The 22,649-nt window shown below is 45.8% G+C and overlaps 1 protein-coding gene across 4 annotated transcripts in view; it reads right to left on the reverse strand.

Annotated features, from left to right (window-relative positions):
* The window catches only part of ANTXR2 (anthrax toxin receptor 2), an 82,308-nt gene that overhangs the window by 47,846 nt on the left and 11,813 nt on the right, over nucleotides 1-22,649 (reverse strand). For all 4 annotated transcript variants that reach the window (XM_017837949.1, XM_017837952.1, XM_017837953.1 and 1 more), the window contains exons 8-10: nucleotides 10,377-10,437; nucleotides 9,330-9,425; nucleotides 6,541-6,610 (exon numbers count right to left, since the gene is read on the reverse strand). In XM_017837949.1, coding sequence (XP_017693438.1) covers nucleotides 6,541-6,610; nucleotides 9,330-9,425; nucleotides 10,377-10,437 — 227 coding nt within the window. The remainder of the gene's footprint in view (nucleotides 1-6,540; nucleotides 6,611-9,329; nucleotides 9,426-10,376; nucleotides 10,438-22,649) is intronic.

Genomic DNA, 22,649 nt, shown 5'->3' on the forward strand with positions numbered 1-22,649 from the left:
AGGCACATGTCCTCAGCCCTGCTTGGGGAGCGTGCAGCTGCCACGAGGCCGCCGGCTCAGGCTGCGTCACCACCGCGCTGTTAATTATTTACGAGACAGCACCGGGGAAACATCACATCTGTCACCCACACGCAGGCACAACCTCCACTCGGGGCAGGACCAGATGTGTTTATTCGAAACATGTACTAACTAGCTACTTAATGGCTTAGAATTATTAGCCTGAAGTTAATTAGGCAAACATATTCAGTATCAGTCACCTTACAAAGCATGGCTTCTCCTTCCTCAGTGCCTTTATCAACCACGGGGAAAAGTAAAGATCCCAGAAAGGTGCAGCAGTAAGAAACGAATGTATGGGATGTGTTCCTGGTGTCCTCATGAACACTACAGTGCCCAGCTAAAGCCCTAGCTGGGTACCTCTCCGTGCTGCTGGAACACTGGCACAGGGGAGAAAGCAGGGGTTTGTTTATGGGCCTGTAGGTGTTGGGAAAGTAAAGGGAAATAGCAGTAGAAAAATTCATTTCTTGATGGTATAGTTAAGTGAAACTTGTAAATGCTGGCTTCCCGGCCCCTGCATGCAGTGGGTATGTCCCTGATGATGCAAGCACTTGCCTGGCATCCTGCTGGCACAATGGAACAGGCTGTCCAAGGGAACCGGCTCTGGTTCCCCAAGAGATGAGATTCAAAAGCAACTTTTTAGTTCCTGGCTCCCAGGTCGATGTCACAAGCAGCAGTGGATGCAGTAAAGGCAGAATAGGATCTATCTTTGGGCAGGGGGGACAGTCAGGATCGTTGGTTGGGAGCCTGCCATGACAACCATTCTGTAGAGCACCTTTCAGCTGATCTCCAAAGGGACCAGATGTCTAGAAATCCACAGTACCACAGAGGTACTGTGCAGGATGGAGCCACAATCCATTCATCTTCACTGTTTGCTGCCATGTGTCCATGATCTACCTCTTAAATCTGGTGCTGGGATTAGTAAAAATCACAGTTGGAAACTGGAAAGCAAGATTCAAAGTACCCCTGCTTCCACTGTTATGGAAATAGCTTCCTCTCAGAAATCCAGAAATTGTAGAGCACCTAGAGCTGACTGTGAGGCATGTGTTTGCTCTTTGTACTGAAGGATTTTCCCAGGGAGGTGGGAACTGAGGGCAGCAGTGCCACTGACATGAGTTCCTGGGCTTTCAGCTAGCTTTGGTTTTTGCCTACACAGCTGCTGTGAAGGATGTCCAAGGCCCCTAAAGCAGTGAGCAGGAACTTCTTGGTGCACCCTGTGAGCTGCCATGAAGGCATTATAAGCAAACTCCCCCAGTACCATTTAAACTGAGATTTTCTGTGAGTTTGTCAGGAACCCGTTGGAAGCAAAGCACTGGGTTCACAAGTCTCCTCCAGTTGCCCAGAGTCCCAGGCTCCCTCAGCAGTCAGGACCTTCACTTCCATCTAGTCCCTCCTGAGGTGGCCTCAGAGCTGTGTGTAACTCAGAGCTTGTGACTGACTCCCATTGGCTCAGCCCTGCCAGCACAACAGCAGAGCAGCTAAACTTGTACTTCAGAGATTAAGATCATAATACCAAAACTTGGGCCAAACAATGAGGGAACTCTTGCCTGCAGTCAGGCTATCAGAGACTATGAAAATGGTATAACAAGGAAAATAAATGGGCCTTAGTTTTGCACTAACTCAAACAAAAATAGACGGAGGGCATGTAATGCAAACAAACATAAACAGCCAGAGAGTGTTAGTGACCATTACAGGGCTGATGTCCTGCTGGGGAGAAAACAAATGCTTTTCTAACAGTCAAAAAGAACCTGCACAAAATGTTTTCATATGTAGAGAAGCTAAGGAACATGTAAAAAGGAAACCACAAGACTGCAATAGGTGGTTAGACTGGTTCCTGACATAGGTTCTTTAAAGGCTGAAGGGGTTAAGATGATGGAGATGGGTTCTGCTGTCTTCTCTCATCTTTTTATTCCCAGGGGCTAAGGGCCAATATCTCAGTTGTCAAGACAGGATCAAAAAGAAATCGGTGACAAGCCCGAAAAAAACCCCAAATTAAAATCTAAAGCCCTGAGCGATGTGAGTGCAGACACCACCCAGTGCTGTGGGTGCTGGAGTTCCCCCTGAGCTGCCACCCCATTCACAAAGAAGTGCACAGGCAACAGAACAGCTGTTGGCAACGGGAGGAACAAAGACTTGAGTGACACGGGCTCCTCCTGTGAGGACTCTGGTTAATGGCCATATAATAGCATGTCTCAAGGTAGCATTTGCAGCTCAGGAACATAAAGCTGCACGTTTAGTCCTAGAGATCATTTTCCAGTATGTTTTCTTTCTAGAACAAAAGCTCTTGCTTGTTCTTACAGCCATGAGAGTCTGAGCTATTGATTCTCCAATTACTTGTGGACTCTGGTAAGCCTCGCTCAGTAAGGTTAGACTTTCCCTCACTAATTCCTTCTTGGAATGTCTGGCAAGGAAGCACATTGAAAGGTACCACTAAACTTGTGAACTTATGCTGTTGGTGAGAGCTCTTACTGCTGGCAATACATGGAAAAAAAAAAAAATCAGTGTGGTGATTGGTAACAGACTATGTCCAGCAGTGCTGTGTGCTTTGTGTCAAGTCAGCTGCCCCAGACTTCATCAGCTCCTTGGAAACTGCAGGCAACCAAGAATTTGGCAATACAAGAGTAGTCATTTTCCTTCCTACCACCCAGAAAATAATTCCTATTAAATCTTTGCTCTTTAAGTGCCACCAGCTGTTTGTGTTGGACAGGATGTAGGAAGGGATAGATGGAAGCAGAAGCCAAGAGGATTTGAATAGAGGGTGAATAAGGTCATTAGCAGCAGTGTTCACTGTACCACCTTAGCATGCAAGCTGATCATAAAGTCAAGGTACCTGTGAGGGAGGTTTCACTCAGGTTTAGGCTGGGATTTGTCCTTTTTGGCTTTCTTATTCCTTAAGCTTCCAACCCCATGGAGAAGGACACTGCCACTTCTGTCCTAGCAAGCCCTGAGTTTAAGTGCAGGATGCACAAAGATGGAAGCTGGCCAGCAGCACTGCAGCTGCATGAAAAAATAGACTACTGTAGTTCTCTGAACTATTTTAAGAACAATGACAATTCCTCAGCCTGTTGGTTCAGTTTGAATAATCCACTGCCTAGCCTAGATCCATCCTTTCCTGCCTGGCTTAGAGGACAGTCTGCACAAGATTAGATTGGATGTTTGCAGTGGGCATCAGCAAATCCAAAATGTTACCGTAATATTCCAGTGAGAAATGAGAGTTTAAACAGACTGAGGTAGTTGAGTAGTAGTCACATAATTATTCACTACAAGCATTTCAGTAAAATAGTGTGATGATGTGCTACTTTAGCCAGTAATTACTGCCATCCACTCATCTAATCAAAGTGAATTTTGAAGCATTCAGGTAGTAAGAGAAATGCAGGTCTCACTGCTTGGCCTGTCCATGGAAGGCAGTGGGGGTTTCACCACTGGCTTACTGGAGCAGAAGCCAGCTGTGTTGGTGAAGCTAAGCCTGCAGACAGATCGTTCTGAATGTAAACTCACAGGCTTACAGCAAAATGGAGAGAACAAAAGTGAAGATAGCAAGGAATGTACACTTTCAAAATGTCCTGGTTGATCCTGTACTAGTGTTCAAAGAAACAAGGGCCCTGTTTGCCTACCAAGGCACAATGACTACAGAAACATGTACAATAACACAGAGGTCAAAGCCATCTCTGGTTTGGTTTGATTCCCTTGAGCTGTGGCAGGACAGCAAATCCAAGTCTGAGCTACAAAGGGGAACCGATTTCCTCAAATATTCTGCCAGACCTGAAAAATATGTGACTTGTAAGTGGGCAGCGCAGTAAAATCTGAGTCCTTTTCACTAACCAGCTTGACTGTGTTGTTGCACCTGCTCTCACAGTGTGTAAGAGATGGCTCAAAGCAACTCAACCTGCGGTAGCGTCCTCACCTTCCCAAAAGTCTACGTGTACTTTCCCTTTCTCCTTTATTTCAATACTTTGTGACATGTTTTATAATTGATGGGTTGCTTGTGTGGAAATGATAAATAATTGTCAGATGCTAGCTAACTAGGAGGCTTGTAAATGAGCTGGGTTTGTAAGCACACTATGGCATTTTGTACTTCAGAAGTGGCAGTACAAGAAGGAATTTTAAATGGCACAAGCAGCACAGCCATGTTGTCACCCAACCTAGGGATACCACATTCATCTGCTACAGAGGACTGTGCAAAAGCAGATTTTGAAAAGAATGCTTGGTTAAATCTACAGCTGGCCCTTGGGAGACTCCTGATGCAATCCAGCCAGCAGCTGGGAATGAAGCAGAGGTACACCATGGCCAAAGTCCAGGAGAGCAGGGGCACACGGACCCAGTATTCTGGGTACTTAAGCATTTTATCTATTCCACGTGGCTTTGTACTGCTCTGCATGTGAAAACTGCTAATTCATCAGGCAAAAAGAAGTGTCTCCCATCAGAAAAAAATACAATGACCCCTGTTAAATGAGTCTTGATGGTTTCCCCAGAAACCAAGCTGCAGGTTTAAAAGCCACAAAGCTACCTTGGGCTGCTTGTGTTCTCTTAATTCCACCGAGAAGAACACTAGAAAAGAGCAGAGCGGTTGTTGCTACATTAGTGACTAATATTAGCTCCACTACATGAGGAATTACTGGGAGATATCCAGCACTAGTCTGAGCTGTGCCAATGGGAAGTCAACAGTTCAAGTATGTACATATCTTTCATAGCTGTCAGTCTTCTGCACAGCAAACTGCTCAGCTCTGGGCCAAAGCTCCAGAGCTTCAATAGCAGGTTAGGAAACAATATTTCACGTGGTAACTTGAGAAAACAGACTTTCCTGTGAACCTGTACAACTCCAAGTGTATTGTGCTGAGGTGCTCTATCCACGTTGCAGTTCCAGGGTGGCAGCTGTCTGGTTCAGTAACACTTCACAGCATAAGGAAAAATGCAGCACATGCAACTAACTTCCAATGCTTTAATTTATGCCAACATTCCATGCGTTTCACATGCATTTGGCAGGACTGGCTGTTTACATACTCTGGGACTAACAGTGTGTAGAAAAGCATTTACAGCATCAGATTTGGGGGAGCTTAATACTGGACCTGGTTTGCAGCTGTTCATCTGTTCTTCCATGTTTCACTGAGATACCTGGCATGGGGAGGAGGAGTTCTAACCCAACCGATTTATACTGTTCTGATGACAAAATTAGTTCTCTTACAACTGCAATGGTGCTGACTAGTTTTAGCCAAGCCAGCAGCTGTCCAGCTGTTGTGCTGCACAGCTGGCCCACCCCTGCAGCCCAGCTCAGCTGGGCACTGCTGCTGCGCCTGGGAGGTACAGGCTGGGCTCTGACACCCTGCTGCACACAGGACAGGATGAGCGTGTCCCACAGCTATGGGAAAGGCCATGTGCACATCAGGAAACACACCAGCATTAAACGCCTTGTCGGTCCCTCCCTCTGCTCTCCGTGCAGCTCTGCTCCGTGCTGGTTCTCCCACCGGCCATGACCCAGCTCTGGAGGCACTGCACTGAGCCACCCCATTGGGGTCAAGCACTGAACTGTATTCCTCTACAGCTTTCCAACTTCCCTCCCCCAGCCTGCCATTTAATGCACAAACCAGATGTGTGTTTGGAGCTTTGCTATCCATCTTACAGCACAACTGAGGCAGTGGATTGCTGCTGAAGTCAGCAATGTACCTACAGAGAAGTCATCTGTACAATCTGCTTTGTTCTTCAACTGCTAGAATTTCCACACAAAAATGCCAATGCAGAACTGCTGTGCTTCCTACCGGATTAGGATTAACCCATCCCAAATAACTCTGTGAGAGCAACTTCTTGCCAGATGGGGAGAAAGCCAACAGCCAAAGCCTTGGCCCTCCCACAGGGCAGTTTTCCTACTTCGGGTTAGCTCAGGGTCTCAGGAATCTGCGCAACGAAGTCAAAGTGATCAGAAGGGCCTGGGGCACGTCTGAGTTGGAGAGGAGGAGGGAAGGATTAGTTCTCCAAGGGCCAGAAGTAATGTGCAGCCCTGGCCAGTGACACTGAGAATAAGGCCAGCGCCGCGGTTTAGCCCCAGTGCTAAGGCTGTTAACTCAGAGCCTCGTTGGATCAGGACGTGTGGAGCAAGGGTACCCGTCCTGACACATAATTTTAATAATAGCTTGTAAGTGTCAGTGGTAATGTCATCTTTAACAGTGAGCCTGAAGAGGCTCCAGAAGAGAGCATAATATGCCCTGTTAAAACAGCTAATCTGCATAAAATGTATGACAAGCCAGACCTTTTCAGTTTCATAAACTGGCTGAATATTCATTTTTAAGGCACTGTCCAAATCGGTTTGGTCACAGATAACTATTTAAAGCCCATTTCAAAGCTAGCATATACACCACAGAAATAACATAAGAATGGGGGAAAAGGCAACAATAACAACCCCCTGTGAAAGCAATGACGATTGCCTCTAGCCAAACCCCTGACGATGAGCATCAGTGATAGCACAACATGGTATGACATTTGGTCAGTACTTACTGGCCACTTTTGTACAGGATCGGTGCAGGGCAGAGCAAAAAATCAGACTCCACTGTTTTAGGTTTTTCATCTGAAAAAAACAAATCACATGAGCTTACTATGCTGTGCTGCTTAGATGAGGAGCTGCTGTGTGAACGTGCTGTGAGGTCCCTCCTTTCCTAATCTCCTTACTGGTCAGGTCGTGTCTGGAGCGGGCAGCAAGGCAGCCCAAGATAAGGAACATACAGCCCCAGACTGGCTTTAAATGCCAGGTGAGCCCATGTTACAGAGTGTATTTTATTTAACTCAAGTCAGCTCATGCTCTTCCAGAGAGATCATTTCCTAGAACCAACACCATTTTCGTGGAGAATGAGAACATTATTAGGGGTTTCCTGGTAGCTGGAAGATGAAGGTTTGTTTCTAATTGGCTCCATCTGCGTGTACTGTATTCCAGGACTGTTCTGTTAATTGTGATTGGAGTGTCTTTTTTTTTGGTGTTTCTTATGCTTTTGAATCTGTCATATGCAAATCTCTTACACTTATAAAGCACCTACTTGTAGAGCACATGTGTCCAGCACAGTACTTTTATTCTGCACATGTGAGGAGAAGAGGGGGGAGCTCTTTTACCTCATGTGTTTGGTAAACTGGGGAAAATTCTCCTCCTGTGTGCAGAGCCATCCTCCCAAACTTTCCCACAGCAGGACTGGTAATTTCTTACAGGGATTATGTCCTGATTGCAGGGTGAGAGCAGATAAATGATCTGCCAGATCTATGTGGAGATGACTGTCCTGCATTTTGGGAACAGGCAGACAGACAAGTAGTTCAGGGGCAACTGAAGGAGGAGCTGTTGGCATAAATGAGTTTTTCTTATGTGCTATAATCTGCACTGACTGCTTGGCCTAGATTTGGGGCTAGTTGTGAGGTGGGGAAGAGGGATTAGCACATTGCCATATGTTTTTGTCTTAATGGTATGTTTCATAGATTATTTTTCTATCCCACAGCTCCATTTGGCAGGTTTCCTTTCTAGCATTTGGTAATGGTTCTTTATAAATGCAGAACAAGAAACATGCCAAATGCATCTTCTCAAAGCAGAGGCACTGACACAGTGCGGGTGTGCTCAGAGGCTGGTCCCGAAGCGAGCCCAGGCGCTCAGAGAGGGGAACTCCAACGTGAGCGCATCCCCACCTGATACCCTCTGCTGTGCCCTCAGATACTGAGGGCTCTGCTGAGGGACTGCCAGTCTTCTGGAGAGGAGAATGCAGTGACATGAGAATGATGGCCTTCTCTTGGGACTGTCTCCTTCCTCCTGCTACTGCTCCAAATGCCCTGCCTACCTTCCTGTCCACCCTGGCTTCACTGACCCCTTTTAGGCTTCCTCTGAGACAGAAGCACTTGGAGCCAGCACAGAGCTGTAGAGAATAAGCTTTTGTATGGGGAAAGGACCACATGAAATTCCTTTGTCTCGTTCCTGTGCAAACATTTGCTGTTGTCCATTGCTAAAGAAGTGAACTGGGGGGAGATGTAGAAGGCCCTGGCAAGACCCCATAGAGCAGATTGTGTTTTTATAATCAATACATCACTGTGCCATTCCCCTCCCCTCGTGTGCTTCAGCACACCCCTTCCTGAAGCCAAGAAAAAACAAGCAGCCCAGAGCTGTAGTTGGCAATTCGCACATCAGATGCTAGTGAGTGTTTGTGGGCAATGGGAAACAGAGGTGACAATTGTAATGGAAACTGAAGGGAAATTTATACAAGCAGAACTGACTTGCACAGGCTGCCTGCACCCAGAACTACTGGGCTATCCTGTTATTCTGCCAAATTATTGTAGATATTTAACAGGCAGGAGGGATTGGCAGCCCATTCCAGTATATATGATATCCAGGGTAAAGACAAAAATGCACTGGAAACACAAGTTCAATTGGGTAGGAATTTAAGACAGGCTAATAGAGAAATCAGACTGTAGGCAAGGAAAAAATCAGTTGGATTTTTTCTACAAGTTCAGTTTTGGTTGCTTTCCAATCTGGCTGGCTTCTAAGGGATGCTGCTTAGGGCTAGAAGTTGGATGTACTTATCCTAGCCATCCCCTTGAGTTTCTGGATATAAAAACCGAAGTCAGATAAAAGCTTACAGGAAAGTGCCTGTAAATGGTACCACGGTCACTGTCTGAAACAGAATTGCTTTGGGATGTGGCTGCAGTGAGTCCCACCACTGGAAGAGAGTGCTGCTGGGCACACTGAGCTGATGAACCATGGTGAAACACAGGGACAAAATACACCTACTGTTCTGACCTGGCCTTGTTCTGTGCTGTTGCAGAAAGAGGGCTGACTCCGTGTCACGCATCCCTGAAACCCACAGCATAGTGGCTCCACACCTGGCACACCAACCAGAACGGGCAGAGACCTTCCAAGACAACAAGGTAAGCGCCTTTGGGAATTGCAGTGAGATGTTGCGGTCTGGGTGGTCTTGCAGAAAGGGCCCTCGGTCAGTACACTGTGGCCATGGGTTTGTTCATCAGCAAACATCTGTCTCCCTGATCATCAGGAGCCAACAGCTGTCACCACGTAATGCCCACAGCCAGCTGGGCCGCCAACACCATTCATGGCGCACAGCTAATGGCACCTGGTACCAAAATCAAACCCCTGACCTAAGTGTGAAGTAACTTCCCTCCTATTACTAATCCTCAGCGCTTTCCTGTTCTCCTCTTCTTTGATATATTTCTCTTGGAATTTTAATCAACTGAGGCCATGAGAAGCGAAATCAATCCCTGCATAAGAACCACAAAGGCAGATGATCTCTAACATCAATACTTACGGATTGTAGTCCCATTCACGTGATAGGTACAAGTCACGCTGTCAGTTCTCCCACCAAGGGTTAAGCCGCTTCCTCTAAGAACAACTTGAAACTCCTCTGGAGAGAAAAGCAAACACCCAAAATCACCCAACTTCAGTAAGTTACACCAGGACAATTTCAGTTTAGTCTACAATAAAGGAAGCACAACATAGCAACGCTTCCAGCTTACTGAGATCTCCTTTTTACTGGAACCCTTGTACTGAATTCTCCTTAGGTCACACCAGGGAAAATCAAGATTTGTTCCCAAATCTTTATCACTGAGGCAGCCCTATGAAACTGCAAGTGAATTCTGCCTAACAACAGAATCTGGGGCTCAGTTGCACAGTAACAAACAATTTCTCAGTGAATGAGAAATCTGAGACTCAGAACGAGAACACTCCCCAAACCTGGATGAGGCTCATTCGAAGTGCCTCATGAAGAAAATCTTTCTCCTTAGTGTACTATTCCTCTGGAAACTGCCTAAGGGCCACACTATATCTGTGAGCTGTGCAGAGGAGGAGTGCAAACAGTTAGTTTACCAGGGCCACTGACTTCACCCAGACGATCTATGTTTTCACAGAAATATCCAAGTAAGATTTTGCAACTACCTTATTTTGACTGGTCTCCAACTATGAGTGGATTGTGAAGCCCAGAAAGAAGACAACCCCTAAAATTTTCTGCAACTCTTATACTTCATAAATGTATTTTGCTGCCCAAAAATGCAGTCACATGCTTTACTGCTTACATTCCACAGATATGGGGCAAGTGCAGAGCAGGAATCATAGGAGAGGGACTGGTAAATGCTTTCCAACTTCCATGTGATTCACCCAAGCTGTGGAATCAGGCCATGGCAGACACCCCCTCTAAGAAGGAGTCAACAGAGAAGGATATATCTTTCTTGAACTCCTTAAGGATTTTTTTTAAGTTAGAGATGTTTTATTCTAGAGACATGCAGTTTTCCTTTGGGTAAAACAGGGAAATCACAGTATTATAATCACTGAATATTCTTTTAAAATGATAAAGACTTACCTCCCACACAGACACTGGATGGCTCCAAATATAAGATCTCAGTGCATGACTGTTTCAAAACCTATTGCAAAGGAGGAAACTAGTCATAAATAGGTTTCGGAGTGCTATTTCAGTGAGCAATATTACTTTAAAACAATTGCTTGTCCCTAGAAGACAGACATACACAGCTGCAGGTTTGATTTGCTAAGACTTTGTAAGACATTGCCTGGAGCACGTACAGCTCCTGCAGGCCTGCAGAGTCAAGTCTCATTGTTCCTAAGGCTTGGATTAGTTTGTTATGCCTGGGATAGCCTTCAAAACATAATGATGTCCACATCCCTAACCTTATTTTCCATGAACCCCAATCCTAACGTTTAAGCCAAAAATTAGTCACAAGGAGCCTGATCCAAAACCTAATCCAGTCAAAAGCAGTGTTCCCACCAGCTGTGGGTGAAGCCAAGTGCACATTACTCTGAGTGCTGGCCCCCTGCCCTCCATAAAGCAGTGCAGGGACGCGCGGTGTTCCCGACTGCGCTGCCCGCCGTCACACAGGGATGGCTCACTTCGCTTGCCCTGTCAGAAGTGCCATTTCTAGCAGGTGTTCAGAAATACTCCACGGAATCACTTCAGGTCCCTGTAACCACGTGCGCAGCAGAAAGTCCTGTTACTGTCCCCTCTCTACCTCTATTTGCTGGAGCTGTGTCTTCTGCTGAGCTGCCCTGACTGCCTGGTAATGTCCCTCTTGGCTTACTCTTAACTCTTTCTGCCTTCTTATAGGTACAACTCTTTTTACTCTGTCTACAGTTTTCGCTAGTGATTTCTATTGCTGCACATCCAGGCCCAGCAGAAACAATGTAGCTGCTGCTCTGACAAAAAGCATGCCAAGCTCCAAGAAAGAGAATAGCCTCCCTCACTGAACACTTCCCACAGTTCCTCTCTCCCCACAGACTGTTGTACACAAATTATATTTTTAGTGATTTAAAACCCATTTGTATTAAGTAGTATTTAAGGAAAATAGAGACCTTGCAGGCACACACATTTGGATGAGACACAGCACCAGAAATCTTAGGAAAGAATGTTGAACTGCACTTCAGTGCGAGCCAAGCAGTTTGTATGAGCTGAGGATCTCGCCTTGCTTCCAAAAAAGGGCTTTGGCTTTTTGATTCCTATTGTAGTGTGGAGAGAAGTTTCCCGTGGTTTATTTGGCGGTTGGGCAATATTTTGTGCAAAATAAAATACAGCAAGAATACAGCATTTTATTCCTTTGCTGTAACAGCATGTTCTATTTTTTTCCCTGAAGAGTCAGATGAACAGCCCAAGTGAAGCTGAGACTAGAGACAAGCCTTATGTGAAGCACAGATCCAGCAGCTGGCATTGAATACAGTAATTGTGGTTTTTTAGAGCCGCGTTATATAGACAGGGAGAACCTTCTGAACCCCTGTCTTGGCCCCATTTGCCCAGTGTCTGATGAAGGGTCCATGTTATGAATTGGGGGTCAGGTAGAGGGGAAGACAATGTGGGACAGGATCTGACTTCCCTTGCAAAGCAGTAGTTCTCTAACGTGCTGCATCCTAGGGTGAATTTTCTAACACTTTGCTTCAAAATGCAATGCAAATCAGGAAAGAACCTATTTGGACATGCTTAACTCCCTTTGGATTTAAGCATAAACTGGGAGGGGCAGACATAACAAACCCAACTGAGATGAAATGTGGCCTAGATGAAATGATCAAAAATCATGAACAAAAGGAATTTTCACTATAGGGTTCAGGATACACTGATTTCCTGCATGGAATCCGTTTTTACACATGTAGATGTGCCGCTCTTGACTAAAGCAGGAAAATACTGAAAACTGTTCTTAGAAATAACTGCTTTGACAGTAATTTTTCATAATTTTTATTACTGCTGTTCTCTGCTTAGCTTAAGCATGCTGTACTGTTCAGAGACCCTCAGCCTCTTTGCAAAGGGGGTGGTCTCAAACTGCCACTTTGCCCCAAACAAAGCTTAAATTAGGAGGAAAAAAACCTGTGGAACTACTAAAATTTGGGTTTCTAAGTTTAGCAGGTTCTTTTCTACCCTTCAAAAAGCTTTTTGATAGTCCACACTTTAAAGAAACAGAAGGATAATGGTACAGAAATCTGCCTTGTTGCCATAAACCCCTCCCTTCAACAATCAAGTCAGCTTAAAAAGCAGAAATCAAACCTTGTAAAGGATTAATTGGAATCAGGTGGAACCAATCAGAAGCATATAGAGAGAGCTCTTTGTTTAACCCTTTGTGGTCCAGATTCTCTTCAATATCCCCTCTAAACAACACTGAAACACTGTTCAGAACTACATTTTGCAGCAGTCACATAAAAATCAGAACACTCTTTGCAGGGTCCAACCCACAAGCTGTGCCAAGCACCAGCCATGTGCATGGTTTGGCTCACAGGGACTCTGCTGCCACAACAGAAAACCGAAAATATTTTCCAAGGCAGTAATCACTGCTTGTGCTTTCACGTGTGGAGAAAAAGCACATATTTGCACATCCTAAAAGAAGGTACAGAAACTCGAGGCCTTGCTTTATTCTTGCTCACTCTTTTGTATCTGTTTTCATCTTTCTTCCCTTTCCATGCAAGCTATTCCTTCCCAGACAGCACAGGGCACTCCAATACACAGTTCATTTCTCTTGGGGGCAACTGATGTGAAGGCATCTTACCCATTTTTCCCGTGATCCATGTGCATTATTTAATATGCCTTCATCCCCCTGCCCTTTATAATTTAAAACTAACTTTAAACTATCCTGGTGTGGAAACCTGGGCTGCAAAGTCAGCAAGATCAAAATGAACTCCACAGAAATCCATACAACACTTCCCCTTTCCCAGTTCATTATAGTCCAAGACACCACAAATTTGTTATTTAGAAACCTACTGCTCACAAGAAAAGTTGAAATAATCACTATATAAGGCCATCCTTGGGTAGGATAGTTAAGCACTCTGCTGACATAAATTCAAATAAGACTATGAATTGCCTTAGTTTAACAGCATGCAATGAGAGATTCAGAGAATTTATGTCATCCACTTGATTCCAAGAGCTTCACACCAAATATAGGACTCTGCTCCCAGCCTCGCAAAGGCTTTTCTACCATTCCCCCCCTTTCCCACTCAGTGCTGGCTGGCACAGAGAGAACCAATTCCCCACAAACCCAAGTGCAAAATAGAGCAGAAACCTGTCAGTCCTGTTGTCCTGCGGCTTCAGAAATGGAGACCTGTGGAGAAACTACAGGGTGTTCTTCTCCTTCTGGAGCAGAACTGTGCAGTGCAGGACTGGTTCAGCTGGAACCGGAGTCTAATCAAAGTAAAGAGACCACAACTGTGAGCTCCTTAGGAACTGTGTGGCTGCTGGAACAAGAGAAGGCAGTGGACTCCTGCTCTTGAAGGCAGTCAGCCTCTTGGACTTAAGAGACATGAAATCCAGGCCCCAAACATCCTCTTGTTCAACACCACCACAACAGACCCCTGAGGAAATTACTCCATAGCTCTTCCGTGTACAGGACTTGTTACATTGCTGCCACCAAACTTGTTACATTGCAGCAGCCACCAAACATCTAAGATTTGAAAAACGTTCCGGTGCTTTCTAGGACCAGTTGTTAGAGCAGCTACCCCAGGAACACAGCTCATGCTCCACGCTAACTCTGCCACCCAGCACTGCTTCACAGGGCTGGCTCGAGGCAGAGCAGCCTCCCAGCGAAATCCCTTCTTATGGCTACCTAGTGAATGGACACCGCACAGTCTCTACAGCAGCTCTCAGTAAAGCAAGTCAATCACTTCAGAACACTTTTGAGAGCAGAAGTTACCAGAGTAGAGGCAGCCCAGATACCCGTGGGGGCTTAGAAGCAAACTCACTGGCACACGCTGCCCAGCTCCCTCTGTGAGCACTGTGGCTATTCAAGCAGGAACTGCTGGGCTCCAAACCAGTGAAATGGGGGCATTTTCTCTATAAGTCCCACTGTCTGTCACTTGTCTCCATCTCAGGCTATTTCAGTGGCTTACAGGCAAGCATATGTAAATCCTCTCAAAACAGTTGTAGGAAGTTCTTTTATCAAGTACATTCATTCACTTATCGGAAGCTTTATCAGCTTTTCTGTTTGGCACCACTTTTCACTAGTGCATTTTTTTTCTTGACCAACCGGATTGTGGATGAGTACTTATAATCCATTTCCACCCTCGTGGATTTCTATGCACTTCCCACTAGAAGGTTCCCAAAGGCTCACACAAAGTTCTCAGTCCACCTTCTGACGCAGTGGGTTCCCATTTTTGTCATTACTAACACATTTCCTCCCAGCGGAGCTGTTTCACAGAAACGCCATCCATTTCTGACCCACAAGTGTCCAAACCGACCACAGGCTCCAGTTTTGTCAGCTCTAAGCTGCAGAAACACCCCACCCACCCAAATCGTGCCAGTAGCACAGAAAGGGCAGGTGTCCCTGCAACACGCTGCAGAAAGGCGGCCAAGTAACAGGCTGACATCAGGCTCCCCAGGGCTTGTGGCCTTTGCAAACTCCACCTCTGTTTATCAATCTCGCCTTGTCAGAGATCTTGCCCCCGCTTTATGCCAACATTTCTTCACATGGACAATGTGCCTTCTGGACCTTCCAGGACCTCTTTAACCTGGCTCTGCTCTGACTCACTTTTCATCTTTGCTGCTGCCTCTTACAAGTTCTCGGCACTTTAACAGCGAAGCAGCAACTTTCTGAGTATTTAGCCTGCCACACCCTCGGAACATACTGTGGAACAGAGCTGTACCAGGCCGCACAGTGTTACACGCAGGCTAAAACAACAACTTTCAGCACTCTAAGGGAGGTCATGTTCCAAGAAATTGAGAGAACAACACACTAGTAACGAGCTGTGAGCAGCCCAACCGTCTGGTGACAATTAACAAAACAAGTCAAGTGTCAATTTATCTCACAGAACCACTCGGTTTTGCTTAGCCCCATATGCAATTCAAAAGTTTTTGGTAGCAGGCAGCACCATAAATCGTAACTTGCACGGCATCTGCTCCTGCCCAGCACTGTACACTACAGTGGGTTCAGGCTTTGGGGCGGGTCATCAGTACAGCTGCATTCTTTACTGAACCACCATAATGATTTTAAGTCTAGAAAATGTTCTACAACTGTGTAAGGTGTTTAGTTCCTGGGGCAGAGGTCAGGATAACCAGAAACTGCTGGAGGGGGACAGCTTCTGACACATTTTGGTCAGACTTAGCACGCTAATGATTCTGAATAGCTAAGAACTTCCACAGTCACCAGTGGCTTTTACTCCCTACAGTTTCATCCAAACATGCACACCTCTGTTTATGTTAGTGCTCTCTGGAAGCTGATCCCAAATCAGACTGCTGTGATTTCCAGGGGGAAGCAGCATGGTTCCCTGACAGAAGTGTATGTCCTGCAATGAAACAAATGCATCCTACTTGCTATTTGCAGAACCAAGTTTTCAAGAAGAAAAAATGTTCACCTTTAAAAAATAATCTTATTTGCTCTACTTGTGTATGGCAAGGCTCCAGCAAAACCTGCTGACAGCACAACATAATCAACCAGAGTGCGTGTGCAAAGATGATATTCCGGCAGTCGTATCTCCTGCTTGGTGCACAGAGCCTGTGCCTCGAGTGCTGCTCTTGGACGTGTCCAGCCAAAGTGTGTGGGCACAAGTCAGAGATGGCAGCACAGCCCTGAGAGACCCTTACATGGCAGCCTCACAGCCAACTCCAGGCAGCGGCTTTCCTGTGGAGATTCCAACCTCCCTTTCTTTCCTCTCTCCTTTCCAAATGCGGGGTCCTTAATTCTCTCTGGGGATGCTACAAACAGAACCATTAGTGAGGAAAACTATAACCCCAAGGAAAGCATAGCTAGAAACTGTGGTAAATTGAGAACCTGAGTAAAACTGGAGGACCGGTGTTGAGTGTGTAACATGCCACGAGGATGTGCTTTCTGAATGTGCTGTGCCAAACTCGTCTTTCAGGTGACCACAAAACAGGCCTCACCAAGAGCTGCACCTCTCATCAGGATATATATCTCAAGATAGAGTGGTAAACATGACTAAGAACTTGTCACTGCTAAACATGGATATGCAGTGCGATAAACGTACTGCAAGCAGGGGGCAGGAAGTGAAGGGCCCTGATAACATAAGAGTGTTTAAATCCACCTGGAGTATTCTATGTCTCAGCTGGATCTGTGCACATAGGCAAAGCCTCCCTGACTGCCAGCTGTGACACTCCAGTGCTGTGGGCTCTTTTCTGATGAGGAACTGGCTGCACTTTTGGCTGGTCAGGAATGCCACCGGGCATAGGGGCGGCCACTTAAATGGCAGGCAGGAACAGGTCTCCTGCGTGCACAGGCAGAGTAGTGTGTGCAGGTGGAGTCTTAGGAACCCTGGTCAGTGCTGCAGGAAGCTGTTCCAGCCTGTGGAACACTGCTGTCCAGTGAGGCCTGTCCCTGGTGAGTTAATGCCTTTTTGAGGCTCATGCCAGCTCCACGTGGAGCTCCTCGGAGGGATGGGTGATGAAGGCAGCGTTGTGCTGGTGCCGAGTTAGCCGTGTCCAGCCAAGATCACCCAGGGGCTCAGTTTAGTTCCTAAAGCTAATCTGCTTTGTTCCCTCTGATTGGCTGAATCAGGACTGGGCTCACCCCATGTTTTAATGCGGGTTTGTTTTTCTATGAGTCACTGGGAAGTACTACTGGCAGCTTGCTTCCTTTTCTTCCCCTCTAACTTGAAACGTTTTTTTCCACTATTGCTGAGGCAGTAAAAAGGAAATTAAAGAAAAGCAGAAGGTGTTTAATCGGTGTGATGGACTTCCTTGCTGGTTTTGTTGTAGAGAATGAAATGCTAACTGTCCATAGAGCAGGATTTTTCATGCTGAATTCAGTGACCTTCATGGCATGTAAAGCGTACACGTGTGAAATCAGGGTGACCAAGAATTTAAGGTGTACGTAGGCTGGCATGGTTACAGGTTTCTTTCATTCATGAGCTGTTGGTTTTTTTACCTGATTAGGACTTGTGCCCCTAATACTGTGGCAGAGTTAGGCTTTGAAGATAAAGATACTAGAGGAAATGAATACAAGTGGAGCCTTTGATGTCAGTGATTACACTCAAGTAACCTTAATGATGAACAGGATCTCTGAGTCACAGCCCACCTTAGGCTCTGGACAGGCCAGCTCCTCCATATAGCAACTAATGCTTGAACTCCCTGAAATTAATTGCTTGTTTCCAAAGTTAAGCCTTCCATTCTTTCTAGTGTTGGTTCCACACCACGTGTCTCCGCTGTGTTCAAGTAAACCCTATATTTACTTCTGCAGTGCTGATCTGTGCAGAAAGCCACGAGGCAGCAGGACCACCTCACACCAGACCAAAGACAATCGATTCAGGGTAACGTGGAAAGAAACACGTGCTTTTCTTGGAAACACCATTTTGGTGCTTCTCTCCAACAAAGAGCAGGAACTGCAGCGGTTAATATCTAACAGGCCCTACCTCCCACTGCTGCCAAACATCTGTGCTAACTGCACTTCGCTGCCAAGCCTGGCCTGCTCCAGCCTGGCCTGCTCCCTGACGCTGCTCGGCAGCGCCATGGACAAAGAGCAAGGGGAAGGGGAAGGCTGCTACCCTGTCCCCTATCTAAGAGACAAAAATCCCGGAGACATATGGTCTTGCATAAAATCACCACCCGAGAGAAGCCTGGCACGGTGTTAGGTTAGTGAGAATATTCTAATTACACCAAGGCTGAGTAGTACCTCATTGGCAGTCGCTGAGGAAAGCAAATGGAGATGACAAAACTGTGGGTCATGAGATGCGGATTTTAACAGCACTGGAACCTTTACCCCCAAATTACTAAAAACAACCCTAAACCCATTACTTACCAAGTAATGTAACTAAGGATCAAGAAAAACTGTTACTTTCCATAACAGGAAAAAAGTTGTTCGGCCTATTTATTTTTTTCCCATTAGTTAGAAAAATCTGGCTCCAAGAAACTTACCACTACAGAAACACTGGATTTCATTTGGACCTGTGACTGCTTCCTTTGGAGCAAGTTGTGCAGCATCCCTTACGTAACGGAGCTGCCAGGCGTGCAGGGATGGCTGACAAGTCCCATCCCAATCACAGGGCACAGGCACGCTCACACTAACCGGAGCTGTGTCAGTGCCGGTGCTGGCTTATCAAGCTCACTGTGCTCCAGGAGAACATTATATGGTTTGTAATATGTCAGAGAATGTCAAATTAAGGGCTGCACAGCAGTGAAGGGTAGAGCAGAAAGCATTCTATTCCAGGCCATTGATTCCTTTTAACAACTACATGCAGTAATTCCCAAAACTATCTCCTCGGTCTCAATCACATGGAAAACATAGCGCAGTGTTAGTTCTGAACCTTGCACCCAGTGCAGCTTGAAGATTAGACCGTCCAAGGGGATTAAAGAAGATGACTGATTTAATCAGAATAATTCTTTTAATGATAACTTGCTGCATTTCTTCTCCCCCCCCTCCTTAAATGTCTAATAGTTTGCTTCCTGGATTCCCAGTGCATAAACTGAGCATATTTTCTTCCTACAGGAAATGATCCAATTAAGTTGATGTATAATTGATAATGAACCGTTTAAGCTGATTTTGGCCTTGAAAAATCTTTACCGTGCGCAGTCAGCTGGCTGACCCCTCATTCACAGCGGAGGGACAGCAGTTAGGGAAATGGGGAGCAGCCTCAGCACACTGTGACCAAGGCAGTGTACGAGGCAGCTCAGCTCAAGGGATCTGGGCAGGCTGGGCAGAAGTAGGGACTACTTGAAAATCATGTAGTCCCTGATTACTGCTCGGTACCAAGTCGCAACCTGGCCCCTGAGACACGAGTGGTTCAGAGAGCAGAGCTCGGTAAGCTCCCACGTCAGTCAGGGACACGGAACCAGCGTTCTCCACTGTCCAAAGCTGGAGCACCACCTGTGGCAATGGGTAAGTTTCCTGCTCTCCATAAATATGAACTCTGCTACCTTACAGCAGGTACCCGTGGGAGATGCTGCTGGACTCGTGTGAGTTCAATAATTCCCCATCCCCCAGTGCCAAAGCCAGGTCAGTCAGAGGAAGTGCTGCTGACAGCACAGCTAGAGCAGAAGGCATCAGATTCACGGAGAGAGGATGGAGCACATCTTCGGGAAGCCAGCACGGTAAGTTTTACAAACCTAAAGGCAAAAATTGTTCCTCACACGAAAGAGCTCTTTGCCTACCTCAGCAGAACTGACTCGCCCTCACTAGGCTTTGGTTTTGTCCCGTCTCGAGCACCACCTCACTCTCCAACACAGGTTGCGAGCTTCCCTCCCTGCTGACTTTGTGTTAGTAAGGCAAACAGGGACAGGTCTGCTTGTCACCAAGACCTGTCAGCAGCCTGTGGGGCCCCTCTCTGTGCTGAGCACTGGGGCACAGTGACAGTGAGTGTCACCATGCTCCAGATGAGAAGTGACTCCATCAGGTACCGGCTGAGCGTGCTGCTGCCATGTACGGTTTGTGCAGCGGCTCCCTTCGGGCCCCACTGAGCTGGCTGTCACCAATCCGTGTAACTCCAAGGTAGGAATGCATTGCCATGCACAGCGAGTGACACAGGAACCATCCAGCTGACATGGAAACCCCCAGGATATTCAGTAGATACCCTTCGCTGGTGTCCAAATGGATCTGAATGCCACAGGGATTTTGCTGACTGCTCTTTGCAAGAGAAGCAGACTTTACCCACCACGCTTTACTAGAGAGAATTTATACTTTTATAGCAGAGAAGTTGTATTTGTATAGCACTCCCTACTTACGCCCCTTTAGCCAGTCTGTCCCTGTATGGGTGGTGAATATAGTTTCTAAAGGACCCTGGGTGCGTTTAATCCTTTGTTCAACCTCACTGTTCCCAGATGCACTCCTTTGATGGGTGTAAGTAACTTCAGCCTGGGAGTTCACATCCTGCAAATCCTGAGGTCTTCTCTCCCCAGGTCCCCCCTTCAACAAGAGGTGGATCCTTAAGTATCCAAATTTGCAACTCTTCCTGGACAAACTGACAGCTTTATGCTAAGGCCTAGGGTTTTTTCCCCAAAGGGCTCAGCCAACTTGGATACAATTTAGCTTGCATTTACAATGTTCTGGGTGGTCCAACCTCTCAGTTCACAGGACTTGATCAATTTTGGTTTTGTCCACTACGTTTAAGGCCGGGTTTCCCACGTAAAATGAACAAAAAAACCCAAGCACCTGCAAAATGAACAAGCAGAAAGAGCTTAGCAATTCTATTTATTATCCTTCGCAGGTAGAGCTCTTAAGAAACTTATAATCCTTCCTGGGTAGATTCCTTAAGAAATTGTAGCAATGAGAGATAAAGGAACTTTAGGCTGACCCTTTTTTGAACCGATTACTTCCTCTAAAGTTCTGCATGTATTAGTTCTTGTAGTCTTATCTGGTAAGTTTTCGTGGGCTTTCCTAAGTACAAAATATATTTTAACTTCCTGTATTAAGTGCTGTCAAGTCACTTTAGTATAAAAATGTGTTTAAGTCTACTTAGAGCTGTCACACACTCTAATAAGGTTACTAAAGTGAGTTCCTTTAATGTAACTTTTAAAGGCACGAGCCTTGTCCAATTCTGCCTGCAGAGACAACCAGACAACTTTCACTCATAAATCAGCAGGACTTGTGTTTAATTAAGGGTTTCCTTTTCTTATCTAGTACTGAACTGCCGCATGGTGACAGGAACTGTGCCTTCCCCAAGCCTTGCAGTTCACATTGCCCTGGCTCGCTCACGAGGCCACACTCCGTGTAATTACCAGCCAAACCCCATCAGTAACCGTTCCTGAGAGTGCAGTAACTCGCCTTCAGCATTTTGCTTTTAAGCTGTAGAGTTTTGCTTAGATTTATTCACCCTGACAATGCTGTTTAGTTACGACTTCGTAAAGTTAGGTATTAGCAACGCTGGCAGAGTGGGAAACTTCACAAAGCAGCCCCCTCTTCAGAGTTCTGCACAGGGCTTTGGAATTGGTAGTTGATGTTATTCAGCAGAAACACATGGTGTGATGGTGCTTAAACCCTTCCCACTTCTCAGGAGTTTTATCTGAACTTAAGGTCAGAAACTCAGTGAGAGCTCTCCAGCATCTAAGCCTGGGCTACTGTAAATGCTCATCTCGACTGTCTTCCATGTTAATCCCTGGGCACGATTAAACACATTTCGTGTATCTGTCCAGAGAAGATAAACTGGAATAGGTGCTTAGATTGCAAGCAATTGCAAGAGCAGGTACTAACAGACACTCTATGATAAAGCTCATCACTTTACCAACAAATGCAGTTCAACTGCTCAGCTCTCCAGGAATAGGGGACAAGATATAACAGGATAGCAGCCAAAAAAATCTCACACCTGGAGAGATCAATGTAGAAGAGGCTCCTGCATCATTCCTACTCAACAGTTCTGGGGTGTAGTTTTGCTCAGGGGTTTTAATTGCTGTGCCGCTGCCATTTCTGAAAACTGTGATTTTTCTAAACAAAAATTGTTTAGAAATGTTCACGGAGGGTTTCACAACTGCACCTTTGACTCTGCACTTCGAGTGATACTCCTGCTCATTTGTGACCTGAGTATCTCATTTTCATCTGGTTTAAAATTAGTTCTCCCTTTTAGAAGCATCTCTTTGAGTCTGTATTCTCTAGCTAACTTGCAAACTGAAATGAATTTATAATAGTAACTAAAAAGGAAAACTGTGAATATTTCATGTTCCATTTGATCTGCTTATCAATGTTATAATGTTATGAGAATGATTTGTCAAAATTATTCAAAACCCCTGCAAAGAAAATCGAGTTATAACTACAGCATACAAAAAAATCATGTTAATTTAGCCACCACACATGCATTAAAAAAACAACCACAAAACTCACACACAACAAATCCAACTGAAACAAAACAAAAACCATAGCTTGGATACTTCGATCCATGCTCTGTGGTAAAAGCCCAGTGGTGACATGCTTGTTGAAGCTGCAGGCTGTAAATAAACCCTGGACCAACTCATGAGTTTAGTCTGCAGAGGCAGACCTTCCATTTAAGCTGTAGAACTTTTCCTGTCAGTGCTAAGCTGTTACCTTAAAACAAAGTGCTGCCATTCAGTGTGTCTGGTCCTGCTCCACAGCTGTGATATGCACACATCTGGGATTTTTACACTCGGGTTTTTCACAAGTGCCAGAAGAAGCTGGATTGAGGGTTGTGCAAGCACCACCTGCCAGATCTTATCAGAAAAGCTTCCCTCACTGCCCACAAGTGAAGGTGCTTGAAAGCCCCTGGG

This window comes from Lepidothrix coronata, unplaced genomic scaffold, assembly GCF_001604755.1.
Source record: "Lepidothrix coronata isolate B3197 unplaced genomic scaffold, Lepidothrix_coronata-1.0 Scaffold318, whole genome shotgun sequence".
Taxonomy (NCBI): domain Eukaryota; kingdom Metazoa; phylum Chordata; class Aves; order Passeriformes; family Pipridae; genus Lepidothrix; species Lepidothrix coronata.